Raw genomic sequence first — 17,179 nt, 5'->3', positions numbered from 1 at the left:
TGTGGTCCATGTTATTTTAACAGTGTTGTTAGTGCTATTGATCTATTGTGATTTTCTTGCTCATTTGGTTTAGTCACTTTAGTTATGTTGCCGTTACATGAGTGAGTTCAGTCTCATGTTGCTGACACCATGAGTGAAATATGTATTGTGTTTGATCTCCACCCTGTTTGTGAAACACCTGCATGCAGTAAAGATAAGCAGCTGTGCATGCAACTTTGATCAGGGACAAACAGAACATTGCTGACATCTGCTTTGGGTCAAAGATGAATGGCACCTAAACAGAATGCTGATGGGACTAATAGTTTTGGAGAAGCTACGAATATTAACATTGCTAATAACATTTTGGACTCCAATACCTTTCTAGCAGAGCGAAGTAAATCATCTTTATATTAAAAGTGTGAGTGTAACTGCATTTAATTGTAAATACATTAAAAATACATGGATGACACAAGAAAGGGAAAACACTTATTTCCATTGTGGTCCATTTAAAAATCAAATGACAAAATAGAATAATAAAATAATAATAATAATAATAATAATAGTGTGTATATGATAACAACAACCTAATCAATTTATAAATACATTAAGACAGTAAATTGACATTAAAAATTGATAGTTTCAAACCCCAGTTTCAAACCCCAGATGGTTTGAAACAGTCATATTGTTTCGTATCAGGGCAAAGCAGTATGTATTTGATTATACTGTATATATAAAATCAAAGTCATGCAGTAAAAATGAACAATTTATTAATTTATATATACTTGACCATATTGTCACTGGCATCTAGAACAGAATAATCTTTGTACAGAAACACAGTTTCTGCTGATTGGCTAAATGCATTCTGACTGGCTGCATCGTGATTGGCTGGCCATATCAGTTAAATAATTTCAAACTTAAAGCATCACTGCAAAGCTCTCCCTCTTTTAATCAAAGAAACTGCAAGTTCTGAAAGGTAAGTTTGAAACTTATTTGTGTGTTTAGGTAGAATAAGGTCCCTAAAATTGGTAAAGCATTTATAAAGTACAATCAAAACCTTGGCAACCTTTTTGATTGAGTTTCTTTTATAATTCTTTTAGATAATCAGTTGTATAAGTATGCAATTCATTTCTCTTAACTATTAATTTTCCCTTTGATTATGTATATTTATGATACCAGAATCTGTTACTGTGATGATTTTTATTTTTTATTTTTGCAGGGAAAGGCAATAATGACACCCCCAGTCACTCCTGCAGAGTCTCATTGTGATGAGAGTACTGATGAGGAATGAATAGACAATATAGGCAAACTAATATCCCTGTAGAGACAATAAACACACAATACATACAAGTGCAGATTGGGCATTTTATTGTAAAGATTTATATAAATTGCTATAATAAAGATGTTTATCAATAATCCAGTGAGATTTTATTATTGAAAGTAATGAGTTCTGAGACAGGGGCTTTGGCCAAGTGGTTAGTGTACAACCCCAATTCCAATGAAGTTGGGACGTTGTGTCAAATGTAAATAAAAACAGAATACAATGATTTGCAAATCCTCTTCAACCTATATTCAATTGAATACATCACAAAGACAAGATATTTAATGTTCAAACTGATAAACTTTATTGTTTTTGTGCAAATATTTGCTCGTTCTGAAATGGATGCCTGCAACACATTTCAAAAAAGTTGGGACAGGGTAACAAAAGACTGGGAAAGTTGATGAACGCTCAAAGAACACCTGTTTGGAAACAGGTGAGTGTCATGATTGGGTATAAAAGGAGCATCCCTAAAAGGCTCAGTCGTTCACAAGCAAAGATGGTGCGAGGATCATCACTTTGTGAACAGCTGCGTGAAAAAATAGTCCAACAGTTTAAGAACAATGTTTGTCAACATTCAATTGCAAGGAATTTAGGGATTCCATCATCTACAGTCCATAATATAATCAGAAGATTCAGAGAATCTGGAGAACTTTCTACACGTAAGCAGCAAGGCCGAAAACTGACATTGAATGCCCATGACCTTCGATCCCTCAGGCAGCACTGCATTAAAAACCGACATCATTGTGTAAAGGATCTTACTGCGTGGGCTCAGGAACATTTCAGAAAACCATTGTCAATTAACACAGTTCCTCGCTACATCTACAAGTGCAAGTTAAAACTCTACCATGCAAAGCGAAAGCCATACATTAACAACATCCAGAAATGCTGCTGCCTTCTCTGGGCCAGAGCTCATTTGAAATGGACAGACACAAAGTGGAAAAGTGTGCTGTGGTCTGATGAGTCCACGTTTCAAATTGTTTTTGGAAATCATGGACGTCGTGTCCTTTGGACAAAAGAGGAAAAAGACCAACCAGATTGTTACAGCGCAAAGTTCAAAAGCCAGCATCTATGATGGTATGGGGGTGTGTTAGCGCCCATGGCATGTGCAACTTACACATCTGTGATGGCACCATCAAGCAGATGGCAGCGTTTGACACAGTTGACCATAAAATTCTGTTGTTGTCGCGCCTTGAAAACCATGTTGGCATTAAAGGTACTGCCTTACGTTGGTTTACATCCTATTTGGAAAATCGGTCGTTTGCTGTGCACCTTGGCCCTTATTTGTCTGACACTGCCCCACTAAAAGGCGGAGTACCACAGGGTTCCATTTTGGGCTCTTTGTTGTTTTCTCTGTATACGAGGGCTGTCAATAAAGTATAGGTCCTTTTTATTTTTTTCAAAAACTATATGGATTTCATTCATATGTTTTTACGTCAGACATGCTTGAACCCTCGTGTGCATGCGTGAGTTTTTCCACACCTGTCGGTGACATCATCCGCCTGTGAGCACTCCTTGTGGGAGGAGTCGTCCAGCCCCTCGTCGGAATTCCTTTGTCTGAGAAGTTGCTGAGAGACTGGCGCTTTGTTTGATCAAAATTTTTTCTAAACCTGTGAGGCACATCGAAGTGGACACGGTTCAAAAAATTAAGCTGGTTTTCGATGAAAATTTTAACGGCTGATGAGAGATTTTGAGGTGATACTGTCGCTTTAAGGACCTCCCACGCAGTGGGACGTCGTGGCAGCGCTCCCAGGCGCCGTCGTCAGCCTGTTTCAAGCTGACAACCTCCACATTTCAGGCTCTATTGATCCAGGACATCGTGAGAGAACAGAGAAGTTTCAGAAGAAGTCGGTTTCAGCATTTTATCCGGATATTCCACTGTTAAAGGAAATTTTTTTAATGAAAGACGTGTGGACGGGTCCGCGTGTCGGGACGCAGCCGGCGCGGTGCGGCGGCACAGGAAAAACACCTCCGTGTTGATAACCATTTGTAAAATCCAGGCGGCTTTTGATGGCTTTCAGTGGAGTGAGTATATGAGAAATTGTTTAACAGTTGGGCATGTTCCAACTTGTCCTTAAGGCTTCCAACAGAGGTGTTTTTCCTGTGGCGGAGCGTCGCGGCAGCTGCGAGCCGACGATGCAATCCGTCCGCACGTCTTTCATTAAATAAATCTCCTTTAACAGTGGAATATCCGGATAAAATGCTGAAACCGACTTCTTCTGAAACTTCTCTGTTCTCTCACGACGTCCTGGATCAATAGAGCCTGAAATGTGGAGGTTTTCAGCTTGAAACAGGCTGACGACGGCGCCTGAGAGCGCTGCGTGACGTCCCACTGCGTGGGAAGTCCTTAAAGCGACAGTATCACCTCAAAATCTCTCATCAGCCATTAAAAGTTTCACTGAAAACCAGCTTAATTTTTCAAACCGTGTCCACTTCGATGTGCCTCACAGGTTTAGAAAAAATTTTGATCAAACAAAACGCCAGTCTCTCAGCAACTTCTCAGACAAAGGAATTCCGACGAGAGGCTGGACGACTCCTCCCACAAGGAGTGCTCACAGGCGAATGACGTCACCGACAGGCGTGGAAAAACTCACGCATGCGCACGAGGGTTCAAGCATGTCTGACGTAAAAACATATGAATGAAATCCATATAGTTTTTGAAAAAAATAAAAAGGACCTATACTTTATTGACAGACCTCGTATGCTGCCACTCGGGTCAGTTTTTAGAAAATATAATATTCCTTTTCACTGCTTTGCAGATGATCTGCAAATTTATCTTCCGCTGTACCCGGGTAGAGACAATTTTAAACTTCTGAATAATTGTTTGAAGGAAGTGAAGGACTGGTTGACCCATAACTGTCTTAATCTGAATGACTCTAAAACTGAGATTGTGGTATTTTGGAACTCATTTGATGCCACTGCTCTGGGCTCGCTGAGTAACCACTGCCACCCATCTGTAAGGAATCTTGGTGTTGTCTTTGACAGTTCTTTTAAATTTGAAAAGCAAATTAACTCTGTAATCAAGTCTAGCTTTTTTCAGCTTCGTCTCTTGGGTAAAGTTAAATCCTATTTGCCCCGGGCTGACTTGGAGACAGTGATTCATGCTTTTGTCACCTGTCGTTTGGACTACTGTAACTCCCTGAATTGTGGGCTAGATCAAATGTCCATTCACCATCTGCAATTGGTCCAAAACGCCACAGCACGGTTGCTTACGGGCACCAGAAAGCGGGACCACATAACTCCTGTACTGGCCTCTCTGCACTAGCTTCCAGTCAGTTACAGGATTCATTTCAAATTGTTGCTGTTGGTTTTTAAATGTTTAAATGGATTTGCTCCCTTTTACCTCTCCGAGCTTCTGTCGGTTCATGCTCCAGGTCAAAACATGAGATCGGCCAATCAACTGACTCTGGAAGTGCCGAGATCCCGGCTGAAAACCAGGGGATACCGTGCATTTTCAGTGGCGGCTCCGAGACTCTGGAACAGGCTTCCTTTGAATGTCCGTATGGCCCCGTCTTTAAACATCTTCAAGTCTTGTTTAAAAACTCATTTGTTTGCTCTGGCTTTCGACTCAAGCTAGCCGATTCCTGATTTGGTTGTGATTATCATTTTAGCCATTTTGTTCCTGCTGTGTTTTTATTTATTTATTTATTTATTTGGAGGGGGGGGGGTGTCCAGCACTTTGGGCAGTTTTTCTGTATTAAATGTGCTATATAAATAAATTTGACATTGACATTGACATCAATGCTGAAAGATATATCCAGGTTTTGGAGCAACACATGCTGCCATCCAAGCAACGTCTTTTTCAGGGACGTAACTGCTTATTTCAGCAAGACAATGCCAAGCCACATTCTGCACGTGTTACAACAGCGTGGCTTCATAGTAAAAGAGTGTGAGTACTAGACTGGCCTGCCTGCAGTCCAGACCTGTCGCCCATTGAAAATGTGTGGCGCACAAAATACGACAACGGAGACCCTGGACTGTTGAACAACTGAAGTCGTACATCAAGCAAGAATGGGAAAGAATTCCACCTACAAAAGCTTCAACAATTAGTGTCCTCAGTTCCCAAACGCTTATTGAGTGTTGTTAGAAGGAAAGGTGATGTAACACAGTGGTAAACATACCACTGTCCCAGCTTTTTTGTAATGTGTTGCAGGCATCCATTTCAAAATGAGCAAATATTTGCACAAAAACAATAACGTTTATCAGTTTGAACATTAAATATCTTGTCTTTGTGATGTATTCAATTGAATATAGGTTGAAGAGGATTTGGAAATCATTGTATTCTGTTTTTATTTACATTTTACACAATGTCCCAACTTCATTGGAATTGGGGTTGTACTTGGTTTCAGTGTGAAAGGTTCCTGGTTCAAGCTCCACTCCTGCAACATGGAGAAATGTAGTGTTGCATCAGAAAGGGCATCCAGCCAGAAACTTGTGCCAGTTCAACATGCAGATCCACTTTGGATTTGCTGTGATAACTCCAAGTGCAAATAAGAGAGCCCCCAGGGACTTATTTTTTGATTGAGAAAGATTTTGGGTGTATTACCACAAAACATTTTCAGAATGTTTTGCAGAGTCTATACTTCAATGTTTTCAAAAGGTTTCCCCAAAATGTTTTACTAATCAAACCAAAATGTTGCTGAGATGTTTTCAAAACATCAAATTGTTTCCTGCGACCATATCAGATCTGCTGTGGAAACCCGACGAAAAAGGGCAAAGCTGAGAGAACTTATTTTACCAAAGTAATACTTCAGTGTCTGACAGAATGTTTCATTTCAGCGGAAACTTGTATGTCCAGTTTCTTTTCTATTCAAAGGTTTAAACCTTACTCACCCCCCAATAGCCTTTTTTTTTCTTTTTACAAAATATGCACAACAAACCATATGGCCAAATGCACTGCATTTGGCCTCATAGGGCCACCGTACATATGACTAAAAGGTGCACAAAAATTTGTACGTTTGTATTTTTTCTGCAGATTTCATATATTTATCCCACGGATTTTGATGTCACTGATGCAAAGATGGCTGCTTATTGCAAGCAAAAATAAAAATTGGTAAGTCATCTTTTCCTTATTATTATGGTTATTCTAACCTTAACCCTAAACCTGTCACTAACCTTAACCAAAATGCAAACATGTCTCTAAACATTTTAAACAAAAAATGCATTATGCATGCACGGAGGAATTTGCAGGAATATGCATGAAATGTAGCACTTAACTTTTAGTATCATACACATGAAAAGTGCTGAGAAAATATACTGCCTCAGGAAAAACTCCCTCAGGTGTTTCTTTTCTTCTTTTGTTATTATAGGAATAAACCTCAGCATCTGTTTTGGCCATACTAAAAAAATAAAACAAAGACATAAAACAAAAGTACAAGAGGGAAATGTTGCAGCTCAGCAACCATACATATTGAGTCCAGTTATCACAAAGACAGATGGCCCAAAAGACAACCAAGGCATGAAGACCAGATTCCTAATGAAATGGACTACAATTGGGAGTCAGTAAATAATTCAGTAATGGTTTCTTTTTTTTTTCTTTTATTGTTTTTGCACCACGTGATGGTGCACCGCCTGTCCAGGGTGTACTCCACCTCTCACCCAATGGCCGCTGGGACAGGATCCAAATGCACCCCATGAGCCTTAACTGGAATAAACGGATTTAGAAAATACATGGGTGGCTGCATGATGGGCCTTAACCCACATGCACACTTCAGATTTCAAACAGCTCCTGCGTAGATCCCACATGGCCCAGTCCAGGATGGATGGATGGACGTTGCAAATTATTTGATACCAAAATGAAGCAGTTCAGTCCTGCCCCAACCCAGTTTCACATTTTTTTGTGCCACCATCATGAAAAGCGCCCGATTTTCGTGACACATTTTTTATAATCTTCCCCTTCGCCAAACTCTAACAATAACATAGCATTAGTGCCTACCCTCCCCTAACCCTAACCATTACAACCCAGAGCCCCCATCACCAAATTAATTTGTTCTCCTGTCACAAAAGCACCCCATTTTCATGCCCCCAGCATGAACCCATATATTTTTCGTAACCCAGTCTCACGAACTGCCGTGAGATTGGGTTGCCTGTCCAGGGTGTACCCTGCCTCATGACCTATAATCCTTGATTGAGTAAGCAGGTATAGACAATGGATGGATGAATGAAGCAGTTCAAGAGATAACAACATAACCTCCAAGGAAGCACCCACAGATGGACAGACAGGATATAGTGCATCACACACAATTCTTCTGGATAGCATGTGGGTTGTGCAGTTCCTTGTATTTGCTAAAGACGGATGTAAAGGATTATAATTCTTAATGAGACCACTACTATACTACTTGTAAACAGCATAGTAAATCTGTCTAGACTAGAGTAGGCAGTTGTTAAAAACCGAGGAATAGCGCAGGATGGAGACTTGTGAGGGAAGCCACCAAAACATTTGAGACAACTCTGAAGGCAATATATTCCTCTAAGGATGTGACTAGAGAAAGCTGGTTGGTGATCCAACTTCTGCTTGTTGCAGCTTCATGGTGGAGTGGATCAGAGAAGGATTTTCCCGCAAGTAATGACATCAAATTGACTATAAACCTACTCAAAGGCAAAAATAAGTCATTTAAAATGATTTCACAAACTCCATGATAAATGTTTCAATGTCTGTCACCATTATAAGATACACAAACACAATACATTCAAGAGCTGGAAATAATATAACATTGTAGTGAAATTAGACCTTTTTACACACTTTGTCTTGTTTCTGACACAGTAATCTGGATCTTTTTCTTCTTGGAAAATACATGATGAAAAAGGAAAGGTAATAAGACATCTATAAAAAAGGAAAAAAGTAAAAATCCATAAAGACTGGGTATTTCTGTAAGCCTAACAATCCCATTATGATACCAATGAAAAAGAAGGCTCTCTGTCGAAGCAGGGAGCATTGACGCACGCATGTCTTGACGTCAGTAGCTGCAGTGAATGAGGGGAGGGAGGGGAGAGAGAGAGAGAGAGAGAGAGAGAGAGAGAGAGAGAGAGAGAGAGAGAGAGAGAGAGAGAGAGAGAGAGAGAATACCACAGAGTACCTCGTCACGCGGCACGAATGTAGGAAACCTCCGCCAATTTTACGCATATGTGCAAATAAAAAAAACTGTCGTTTGTCTCAGAGCCACGCGCCTCAGCGATCAGCTGCGGTAACACTATAGATGCCGCACTGGAAATCTAAACCAAATGTAGTAAATGGAATCTGATCCTCTGAAACAGGAGTGTTCATAAATAAATCAGGATATGGGGGGAGCTTTAGCTGAGCTGGTGTCAGGCATCCATCCGCGACATTCCTGAGTGGAAATAAAGTCTATGCATTATGATGCCACTGATTATTTCTCCAAACTTGCGCGCTCGGCGCTTTTAGCGCGTTAGTGACATTTATTATCATTATTCTTGTTTAAATCGTTGTGCACCACTTGGCGCTCGAGGGGAAAATCACCCATAAAAGCCAGACCAGTGGCGTCACTGGCTGTTTTACGCGCACCAGCACGACTCTCTTGCTGCTTTAATTCGCAGCTTTTTTTTTTTTTTTTTTGTGCCAAGATGCAGCCTGAAGTGAAAGCAGTAAAGAAATCTTCAAAGACCCAGAGCACAGCGCGTATTTGTTCGGTTTGCGCCACTCTGGCGTTTGGATGTTTTTGCGCGGGAGCAACCAGTGTTTTCTACTCGTCGCTGGATTTGTGGTTGTGTAAAAAAAAAAAAGAGAAGGTACTGTGCCGCGCGTTCCCCTCACTCCACTGTACGCGTTGTCCGATTTTACGGTGGATAGGAATCCTCACGTTAGGGCATTTTTTTTTCTACCCGAAAACTTCTTGTGCGCAGCCAAAGGGACGCATGCTGTGCACTGTATCGGACTGACTGCGCCCACATAATCTCAGTTTACAATGTCATATACACTTCGAGAAATGCGAGTTCTCGTTGTGTCGGCTGTGCGTCATCCGCGCCTGATTAGACTTTTAGTGTGACGTCGCCAAGGACCATTCAAGAAAAACGCCTCATAGAACACTGAATATTTAAATTCTCTCTTTTTTTTCTCTCCCACCAACGTGAACTAAACCATCCGGAGTGACGAAACACATTTTTTTTCCACGAAGATTTGCATCAACAAGTTGCCTTCAGTGCGTAATAGCCATTTGAGCGTAACGCGCGACAACACGTGACGAACAAGCCGCAAATATTTATCTTTTCTTTCAAAGAGAAATAAGATCTTGCCTCCCCATGGAAACACATCTTGTCCGATTACCGGTCGGTTTTGAAGGCGGACCGGGTCCATGCTTCACCGCGTCTCCAGATGCTCGGCTGTCCGCCACATGGTGAACTTTGCGCACACGCCACCCTGGAAAGAGGACGCGTAGAGAAGAGATCTGAATGAATGGAACTGAGATCTTTTCGCAGTCCTCTTCTCGGCTCCCCCAGACTGTTGTATGTGTTTTATATCCAGCTGGTTGAAGGTGGTATCCTCCATTCGCATCGGCAGATATCACGTCAGACAGGGGTCAACAAATGTCGAAGAAAAGGAAAAGTCCTGACGACAGGGGCTCGGGTGGATCCTCACCCGCAGTGTGCAGCGATCAAGGTAGGAACAGCGGCGGAAAGTGACAGTGTGGAAGTCGAAGTGTAGTGCAGAGTGCAGCTCTGTGAAGTGAACTTCTGCTTCTGCTGTAAAAATGTGGAAACTCACGTCCACTTTGGCAGGATGCAAATCCTTTCCAGGTGGTGCTCTTTTGTCTCAGTAAATTCATGCTCGAAACGTGGACTGTCATGACTTTTTAAATGAAATTCTCATGTGTATAGTGTTTTTATCCTGAGAAAAAGAATCTGTATTCCTCTGATCATTTAATGACTGTAGTGTAATTGTCTAAAACAGGGGTCACCCTCCACTGTAGGTCACCTTCTTATCCATGTCTACATGCTGTAACCACAGCTGAGTCAAGTCTGGTGTTTTCTAGCACTTAATTGGCTAAGCACACCTGACTTGGGTAATTAGCAATGGGTGGAGCAGGGAGAGGAGAAAACATAGAGAGCAGGTGATGATCTCCAGGATGGTGACCCCTGATCTGAATGTATCTTTATATTTCATGCAGGAAAGGAGCTGTTAATGCACACTGCAGTGTCTTTTAATTGTAATTATAATTTTTATTTATGGCAGCATGGTGGCTAAGTGGCTAACACTGTTGCCTCATAGTGAGAAGGTCCTGCCATAGCTTACCGCATGGTACTTTCTGAGTGGACGTTGCATGTTCTCCATGCAGGGGCACTGCCAGGGATTTTGGGCCCCATGAAAAGAAATCTTTCTGGATCTTATTGTATTAGGGCCCACCTCTGGGCCCCTGTCAATCATGGGCCCCTATATCCTTCTCCTTATTCTCCCCTTTTCGGCACCCCTGCTCCCTGTGTTCGCCTGGGTTCTCCCCATGTGTTCCAACTTCCTCCCACTAAAACCATCCAGGTTATAGTACATGTTCTAAGGTGCCACAAATGGGCCAATTGTTCACATGAAGAAAGCATTTGAAGAAAGCAGGAAACTTCTCCCACTCAATCTTTAGTTTGTAATTAACAATTTAAAGGGTGGACACCACTAAAATATGCAAATTAAGTAGGCGTGGCATGCAGTTTTCAAAATGGCCACCCAAAGAAACTGAATGTAAAAACATGCAGATAATGAATGCACTTTATTTGCAAATCACACCGCTTGAACTTGTAAAAATTAACATATTTCGCACTAATTGCTATGATGTCTAAATATCATAGGTCCCAGGAATAGTAAAAACTGAACACATTTTATATAATGTGGCCATTATTCAAATCCAACCCAGTCTCACGGGCAGGTTGGTGGACTGGGGAAGAAAAAGTACATTAATCTATGAGTTTGTGACAGGGTTACGACAATGGGAAACGTTTCGTAACGGGGGCACAAATTCATTTCGTGACGTGGGCCACAAAATGCGGGGTGAGTCATGGTTAGCATTGGGGGAGGGTACACACTTACGCTATGGTTATGGTTAGAGTTAGAAGGAGGGGAAGATTCAAAATAGCAAAATTTTTAAAAAGGGCCATGAAATGTGGGTGCTAAATGTGACGGGGCATGAAAAAAAAACAAAAAAACGTGAGACTGAGCTGTACAAATCATATACAATATCATCAATAACCAAAATTTACATTTTCTGTCTAGATTGTATCCTAAGTACTCTTCATAAAAGAAGAGTGCTTAGGATACAATCTAGTATCCTAAGCACTTTTATCCTTTTTTTTTTAGTAGGATACTCAAAAAAACCAACAAAAAAAAAACAAAACGGCGCATCTCAGGGTTGCTGCGTGGCCTTCACCCACTTGCCTCAATTCGGATAACGGACTTCTTCAAACTTAGTGCACATAAACAATGTCAAATGTGTATGTGCTGTTTTTAATTCTGATGTGTGCCATTATTATGGTAAACAAGTCATAATTGTGGACTAATTGCTGTCTGAGGTAAATGGAGTGTAAACATAAACATAATTTCTCCACTGTGACATCAATAAAGTATAAAGTATATCTCAAGTAAAAAAAAAGGTGTTACTGCAAATAATATGTTGGAATAGAATAGGCTCATTATCTGTGTGGTGATAAACATGAACTAATTAGGCTTATCATGTCAATTATGTAAATGTTTGATGTTATCAAGTCTGTTCACATATACATGTGCATGATTCTACTTGTATGACAGTCATCAACTGGTTATTCATCAGACAAACAGACAAATCATATTTGAAGAGCTTTAAACTCACAAAAAGAGCTACATGTAAATATTCAGAAAGTGGCAGTTCTGAAAGGTAGGATTATTATGTATACATTTATCCGAATCTGCAGCTTGGTGTTTTCACAAAATGCTAAAGAAACACACACGTAATGCCCATTAATTTCTCTTTTAAAATAAAAATGATAAGCCTTTAACAAGTTATACATGTCGCAATATACACGTTAAAGCAACAAAATGTGTCATATATTCATCTACTGTGCACATCCTTCTTCACAAACACATAATTTGGTGCAAGGCATTTCGCTTGCACTTACACAACCCTCTGCATGCTTGAGTTGCTGAGAAGTGAGCGATCATTACAGTCATACCTGGAACAAAAAAACTTGAATGATTCTCTTAACTATGTATCTGGACCATTCTTCACTGGTTCTGACCGCTGCCTCTGAAATTCAAGACAGTGCAATATAATGTTTTATGCATGCAATATTACTCTTTCAACATCATACAAAATAAATAGTAAAACTTAGATTATTACAATTGCAATTATTTCTTCAAGTAAAAAGTCAAACTTTTGCAATGTGAAAGTCAAAGGCTGGGGGGTAAAAATGTTGAAAATGCACTTCTAATTGACTACAACACATTGCTTTGTGAGTTTTTAAAAATAATTTCACCATCAGTCATAAAAAACAAAGCGTGCAAGGACAGAAGTATTCAAGGACAGAACTATTCAGAAAAGCAGTTTTTAGCACTCTGGCGGCCATCTTTAAAAACATTGCCACACCTCTTCAGAAGATCAATGTCACTGGTGTCTAATTATTTAGATTAATTATTATGAGGTGAATTGGTGACTCTAAATTGACTGTAGGTGTACAGGTGTGTGTGCCTGTTTTTGCCCTGTGATAAACTGGCATCCTGTCCAGGGTGTATCCTGCCTCGTGCCCCATGAGTGCTGGGCTATGCTCCAGCCCCCCCATGATCCTTGATTGAGTAAGCAGTTATAGAAAATTAATGTATTTTTATTTATTTATTTATTTTTACACCAGCTGACCTGTTTTGTTTTGCACAACCTTTGACTTTGGATCTGGATCCCTTGAATGGAATATTGATTTTTGTTTGACGTCACTTGCCCAGCTGCTACATCTTAAACATTATTGATTTTATGGTAGTTGGCACCAGTGATAACACTGGGCCCATATAAATTACATTATTTCTTCAAATAGTGTGAAATCATTACAGTGGTTTTACCACTTATCGGAGGTATGGAGCGCCAAAGTATCCAAGAAAATGCCGAAGGTGGCTTTACCTAAGTAGTAAACATCAATGGCATTGGAAGACACCTCCCCTGAAATCAAATATATTGCAGTTCCTTGATTGGGCACTTGAGGCTGGCTCCAAAACAAAGCACATTCCCATCGGACTCAATGTTAAAATGTCCAACTTTAGAGCAGAAGTAAACATGTTTACAGCCTGGTATAAAAAATGGTTTTGGCCTCTATGGATAGTTTCCTCCTCCATGATAACTGTATGGGGGGAGAATTTTTTTGTAACTTCGTAGTTTGTGTTTTAAGTTCCATAAAGCTCTGTATGATTGTGGGCATGGTTGCTTTGAGTGACAGCGGCTGAGCCGAGCATGACCTCCTCTTGTACTGTCTGACCATAACTCGAGTGTCCACTGGATGCGGCTGTTAGTAGTTGTGTCTGTTTGGAGTATTTTCTGACAAACAGCTGGAATAACATTGTGTGTTGTGTGGTGAAATACTGTATCTTAACAGATCATCTAAGATGTCTCTTCTGCAATATTTGCTCTGAGTGAAACTCTCCTCAGATTTAATGTTGCATGCTAACGGCATTAGCACGTTTGGCAGCTGTCGATAGCGTCATCCGTTAGGTCTAATTAATGCACAATTACTGAGAAAATACCTGGCTCATAACTTTTAATGTCCACACCAAAGCTAATCATTAGGAGAACCACCGCACACTCCCCAAAAATATGATTTACAGTAATAACACCCGAACCGAAGCAAGCCTATTAGCTGGTTCAGACTCAGAGAGGAGTGTGTTCAGGCTTCTTTAGTCACACACTGAGCCACCTGTACTCCACCCCTTTATGCATTAATGAGTTCAAGTCCCACTGCTGTCAACACTGTGATGCCTAAACACGGGCTTCAGATCAACTGTTCTGGGTCTCTATAGAAAGCCTGTGGGTGACATCACGCAGACTTTGTCCAGTATATATACAGTCTATGATTCATCCCTATCATTTCAAAATGGCCATTTTGTTTTTTTGAAAACCAACCTTAGTATAATGTGAATCTGATGGTATAAACAATAAGGCACATCATTATATATATTTATAAATAAATCTCCCTGGGGATGGGGGTGGTGGTGGTATGTTTGTTCCTCAAGCTCAGGTCCTCCTGAGAGTTTGATGGTCCGTCACAATATCTAGGACCGCACTCATCTGGACACAGTCCTCTGATGTTGTGCCTGGAATTTGCTGGAGCCATTCTTCCAATGTGGGGTTACAGCCCATCGTGCTCCTATTACCACTGGGGCCGCTTTGGACTTAACCTTCCACATCTGCTCCAGTTGCTCCTTCAGACCTCTGTGTTTTCTCCTACTCCTTCTTACTGATGTTGCTGTCAGCTGCGATTGCCACATCGATCACAACTCTGGTTTTCTTTCCATTGTCAACCACCACTATGTTTGGCTGGTTGGCCAACAGCTGCTTGTCTGTCTGAAATTTGACATCCCACAGGACCTTAGCCCTGTCATTCTCAACCACCTTTGGTGATGTTTCCCAGCTTGGGGACTTCTAATCTGTTCCTGTGCACGATGTACACTTGGTTGTGTCTTTCAGTGAACATTGTCCCAGCCTGCGTCTTGCATCCTGCTACTATGTGCTGGACTGTCTCTGGGACACATTTGCACAGCCTGCAACTTGGATCATGTCAGCTGTGGTAGACTCCTGTCTCTATGGATCTGTTTGTTTGCTGAACATTTCTGCAGAAGAATACACAATTTTATTTATGCAACAATTTTAATTAATTTCTAAATAAACTTGGTTTACTAAGATCCCATATAACAAGTGCTAACTTGCGTGGGCTTTCTAAAGATTTGCACATTTGGGTTGAGCATGTTTTGTGAGTGATTTATCAAGAAGCAGCAGGTGGTAACGTGACATAGACAGCAGTATGTAAATGAGGAGTGTTAATGACTGCAGTGGCAAAATGAAATTCAATAAGCCACTTGCAGGTATTGTGCTCAGTTACATATACATGGGGAAAATTTAATTATTTTTACATCAATGGTATTTAACCAAACTGGTGAATAATTCTGCTGCATTCTACCGTTGTTATCCGTTGGTTTCCTGCTGAGAACCATGGCCTCAGATTTAGAGGTACTGATCCTCATCCCAGCCGCTTCACACTCGGCTGCGAACCGATCCAGTGAGTGTTGGAGGTCACCGGCCGATGAAGTCAACAGGACCACATCATCTGCAAAAAGCAGTGATGAGACCCTGAGCCCACCAAACCGGAAACCCTCTTCCCCCAGACTACGCCTTGATATCCTGTCCATGAATATCACAAACAGGAGTGGTGACAAGGCGCAGCCCTGGCGGAGGCCAACTTCCACTGGAAACGAGTCCGACTTACTGCCGAGCACCCGAACACAGCTCTCGTTTTGTGAGTAGAGAGATTGGATAGCACTGAGAAGGGACTCCCTCATTCCATACTCCCGCAGCACCTCCCACAGTATCTCCTGGGGTACCCGATCATACGCCTTCTCCAAGTCCACAAAACACATGTAGACTGGGTGGATATACTCCCTGGCACCCTCCAGGATCCTTGTGAGAGTAAAGAGCTGGTCGGTTGTTCCACGACCAGGACGGAACCCGCATTGTTCCTCTTCAATCAGAGGTTTGACTATCGGCCGAACCCTCCTTTCCAGCATCCTGGAGTAGACTTTACCAGGGAGGCAGAGTAATGTAATGCCCCTGTAGTTGGCACACACTCTCTGGTCCCCCTTTTTAAATATGGGGACCACCACCCCAGTTTGCCACTGCTTAGGCACTGTTCCAGACCTCAACACAATGTTGAAGAGACGTCTCATCCAAGACAATCCCTCCACACCCAGAGCCTTCAGCATTTCTGGACGGATCTCATCAACCCCCAGGGCCTTGCCACTGCAGAGTTGTTTGGCTACCTCAGTGACTTCCACCTCTGCCCCTACTATAGAGGGCACTCCGGTCTGATGCAGGAGTTCCTCAAAGTGTTCCTTCCAGTGCTGGATTACATCCTCAGTTGAGGTCAACAGAGTCCTATCCTTTCTGTAGACAGCTTGGATGGTTCCCTGTTTTCCCCTCCTGAGGTGCCTCAGAGTCTACCAGAAGCACCTTGGTGCAGACCAAAAGTCCTTCTCCATGGTTGCTCCGAACTCCTCCCACACCCGCTGCTTTGCTTCCCCCACAGCAGAGGCTGCTGCCCTTCGGGCCTGTTGGTACCTTGCCACTACCTCTGGAGTCCTCCGTGATAACATATCCTGGAAGGACTCTTTCTTCAGTCAGATGGATTTCCCTGATCACCAGTGTCCACCACGGTGTTTGAGGGTTGCCGCCCCTTCAGGCACCTAAGAACTTCAGGCCACAGCTCCCTGCTGCAGCTTCAGCAATGGAAGCTTTGAACATTGCCCATTCTAGTTCAATGCCCCCAACCTCCACAGGGATGCTAGAGAAGCTCTGCCAGAGGTGTGACTTGAAGATCTGTCGGACATTGGGCTCCTCCAGATGTTCCCAGTTCACCCGCACTATCTGTTTGGGCTTACCAGGTCAGTCCAAAGTCCTCCCCACCCTCTGATCCAACTCACCAGATGGTGATCACTTGACAGCTCTGCCCCTCTCTTCACCTGAGTGTCCAGAACATGCAGCTTCAATTCATATGATACGATCACAAAATCGATCATCAATCTTCGGCCTAGGGTGCTCTGGTACCATGTACACTTATGAGCATCCTTATGTTCAAACATGCTGTTCGTTATGGACAGTCCGTGACTACCACAGAAATCCAATAACAAACGACCATTCGGGTTTAGATCAGGGAGGCCCACGTGTG

The 17,179-nt window shown here is 42.0% G+C and overlaps 1 protein-coding gene across 4 annotated transcripts in view; it reads left to right on the top strand.

Moving 5' to 3' along the window:
- The first annotated feature begins 9,084 nt into the window (after window positions 1-9,084).
- Window positions 9,085-17,179, top strand: part of pde10a (phosphodiesterase 10A) — a 259,626-nt gene continuing 251,531 nt past the window's right edge. For 2 of the 4 annotated variants that reach the window (XM_034184300.1, XM_034184298.1), the window contains exon 1: window positions 9,088-9,908. In XM_034184300.1, the coding sequence (XP_034040191.1) occupies window positions 9,836-9,908 (73 nt within the window). In that variant the 5' untranslated portion in view covers window positions 9,088-9,835. Of the gene's footprint in view, window positions 9,909-17,179 lie in introns of all 4 variants that reach the window. The other 2 variants (XM_034184303.1, XM_034184299.1) reach the window with 2 other exon arrangements.

Source organism: Thalassophryne amazonica, chromosome 13 (genome assembly GCF_902500255.1).
Source record: "Thalassophryne amazonica chromosome 13, fThaAma1.1, whole genome shotgun sequence".
NCBI classification, from domain to species: Eukaryota; Metazoa; Chordata; class Actinopteri; order Batrachoidiformes; family Batrachoididae; genus Thalassophryne; species Thalassophryne amazonica.
This window is presented reverse-complemented; position numbering and strand designations above follow the sequence as displayed.